General features: G+C 39.6%; 1 protein-coding gene across 1 annotated transcript; it reads right to left on the reverse strand.

The window, feature by feature from the left end:
* Nucleotides 1-271: 271 nt before the first annotated feature.
* LOC134799291 (large ribosomal subunit protein mL54) lies at nt 272-2184 on the reverse strand. The gene is made up of 3 exons (XM_063771673.1): nt 2013-2184; nt 1510-1655; nt 272-751 (listed from the first exon to the last, which is right to left on the reverse strand). Exons 1-3 carry the CDS (start codon nt 2128-2130, stop codon nt 590-592), a joined length of 426 nt encoding a protein of 141 aa, XP_063627743.1. The 5' UTR covers nt 2131-2184; the 3' UTR covers nt 272-589.
* Between the last annotated feature and the right edge of the window lie 527 nt (nt 2185-2711).

Genomic DNA, 2711 nt, shown 5'->3' on the forward strand with positions numbered 1-2711 from the left:
CCTTCCAACTCCCACTTCCACTTCTCCCTTATACACTCTCAGGCCCAATGTCCTCAATGTTATGGTTTTTATCAATCGTCATCAACCATCATCGTCATTCCACGCAGACGAGCAGGTTGCGGGCAAAGTTAGTAAGTGAAAATTATGCTTCTTCTAGCATGAACTTCTAATAAGATTAGAGCTATACGTATTCTCGAAAGAGTCTCGAAGGAAAATACTACATTTAAAAACTAACATTTTATTTACACTTCCTACTTAAAAATTAGGCATCCTCATTCATTATGAGTTTTCACAATGATCCACTCAGGAACCCACTTCTAATATCTCTTTTAATTTAACTATGAAACACATTTGCTTGAACACTGTAAGAGGAGAGGTATAAAGTTTCAACACAAAAACACTGTTCTCTAAACCTTGACTACTTTCATTAAAATTTCTGTGCACCTTGTTGAAATGCGATATTATAAGAACACCATAAAACTTTGGACTCCTGTTGCCGTACACTGCATACATCATTCATTTCATATGGAGAAAAAAAGTAACATTTAAATTAAATGAGACATTCCAGAGACAAAGCCGATTATAAAATCTAAAACTTGCGCAGCGATCGTAGCTTGTTATTGCGGCGCATGCCTGCGGCGCGCACGCGAAGCCAGTAGGCCTTCGTGTCGGGATCCAGCGACTCCAGCGGCGGCGCGGGGCCTGTGTGCAGGTCCCAGAGCCAGTCGGGGTACTCGCTATCTGGGCCCAGCTGCAAAACAAAGGATTACAATGAAAATGTTTTGTATCTATGATATCCAGATGGATATCCATAAAGTTACTATTAAGGGCCAATTGCACCATCCCACTACCCTTACCATGGTTACCAGTACAATTTGACACTGGGTTAATGGTTTAATCGATTAACCCCAGGTTAGTGGGATGGTGGAAGAGGCGCGAAGGAGATCAGGGGGCCTAGCCAAGATGTCATTTCCACATGACACAGAGATTCTGGACTGGACATATGGGATATTAGGACCCCTGGATTCTGGGATTTTATAATCAGAGATCGGCGGGGGTGAGCTATTTGCCTTATAATATGACGTAAGACATGTCAAATTATAAGGTAAATAGCTCACCCCCGCCGATCTCTGTTTATAATCCCGGGTCTTCGAAAAAGAGGGACACCATGATCATTGGGAAAGCGGAATTTTTGGAATGCAGGATACTAGGATCCTGGGTTTCCAAGATTTTAGGATCCTGAGAATGCGGATTTCCTTGATACCATAATTCAATATTTTCAGGTTTCCGAAATTTAAAAATTTTTGGATCCAAGAACTCTTGAATGCGGACTCTGGGATTCTGAGATACTGTAATTCCGGATTTCGAGGTTTCTGGAATGTTTTGATTTTTGGATCCTGAGAGTCAAAAATTTTGGTTTTCGGAGTATTCCGGATCTCCGGGTGCCGGGGACTTTGAATTAGCCTTAGACGCGAGCGGTTAGGGTCTCCCCGCGCAAAGTTGGCATACCTTGGGGTCTTCTCCTGTGGTATAGATATTGGCGCCACACACTTGAGTGACAAGCTTCTGAGGGTCTGTTTCTACTGGCAGTTCACGCTTCTCCATGGTACCCAGCTTGCCTAGCTTCTTCTTGCCTTTGCCTAACCCCATTACTCCTGAAAAAATACTGTTGTTAAAGTACTAACATCGATAATCTTGGTGTCAGTTTTATACCTATTAGTATTATTGTCTGTTTTCAAATTCTTTGGTCTTTGAGGCTTGGTCATTTTACAAAGCGTGTGTGGAAAGCCGTTTCAAGATACTCAAGGTCTAGAGAAGGGGCATGTTAAGGAATACAAACTTAATAGATTTAAAAAATTGTAACAATATAAGGAAGTTTTGTTCTCCTTCCTGCATATGGTACTATCCTGTACATATTTGGTACTATCTAGATGGTCGAGATGTAAGTGATAATTCGTGATTCTTTTATAAAACTCATATTGGACTTGTAAGCGTTGTAGTAACGATGGTACCTCCAGCGGCGGATGTTGTTTTCTTGGCAGCGGCAAACAACGGTGCTGCGCTGTGCATAGCGCGCACGTCCACCGTAACTGGCACTGCCAGCAATCGCCCATATAGGGCGCGGTACATCACTAATGTCTAATTAATTATATTTATAATAAATAGGTTTCGCAAGGTTAGTAAAGTTGAGGTTAGAAACTTTTTGACATTGACATAATATTTGACATTACACATTGAGCGTTTAGAAATCGTTTGAAAATCTTATGTTACAACAACACAATTATTTTTTTCTTATTTGCCCAAAAATTTATTAATACAGGAAACGATATTGAAATAACGTTACAGCTTGATGCTAAGAAGAGAACTTGAAGAGAATTAGAAACATGAATATATCAGCCAAAGCCAAAGAATAAAATTGTGTTTGAAATAAAATAAGAAGCGAATAATTCTGAATGTAGTGCGAAGAGTTCGAATACCAAACCCAGAATTAACACAAGGGATGGAGTGATGAATGACCTCTAAACTATGCTGATAAAATGATGATTATGTTAGTACAAAGCAAAGTAAAGAATTTAACTTGCATAAAAATATCATCCTTAATTATTTGTAGCCAGGGTTCCTATTTTCCGTCTAGACTACATCCGACAAATATGGTTTTTGAACGTTTTCTGGACTTGTTATTTCTGACATATGTCACAAATATTTTAATT

Source organism: Cydia splendana, chromosome 2 (assembly GCF_910591565.1).
Source record: "Cydia splendana chromosome 2, ilCydSple1.2, whole genome shotgun sequence".
Classification (NCBI taxonomy): domain Eukaryota; kingdom Metazoa; phylum Arthropoda; class Insecta; order Lepidoptera; family Tortricidae; genus Cydia; species Cydia splendana.

Excerpts from the sequence above, each read along its gene's own strand:
- LOC134799291 (XM_063771673.1), bottom strand. The coding sequence starts at position 2,130 with ATGTACCGCGCCCTATATGGGCGATTGCTGGCAGTGCCAGTTACGGTG. Across the intron at positions 1,656-2,012 it reads AACAACATCCGCCGCTGGAG|GAGTAATGGGGTTAGGCAAA; the intron begins GTACCATCGTTA and ends GTATTTTTTCAG. Across the intron at positions 752-1,509 it reads CCACAGGAGAAGACCCCAAG|CTGGGCCCAGATAGCGAGTA; the intron begins GTATGCCAACTT and ends TTTGTTTTGCAG.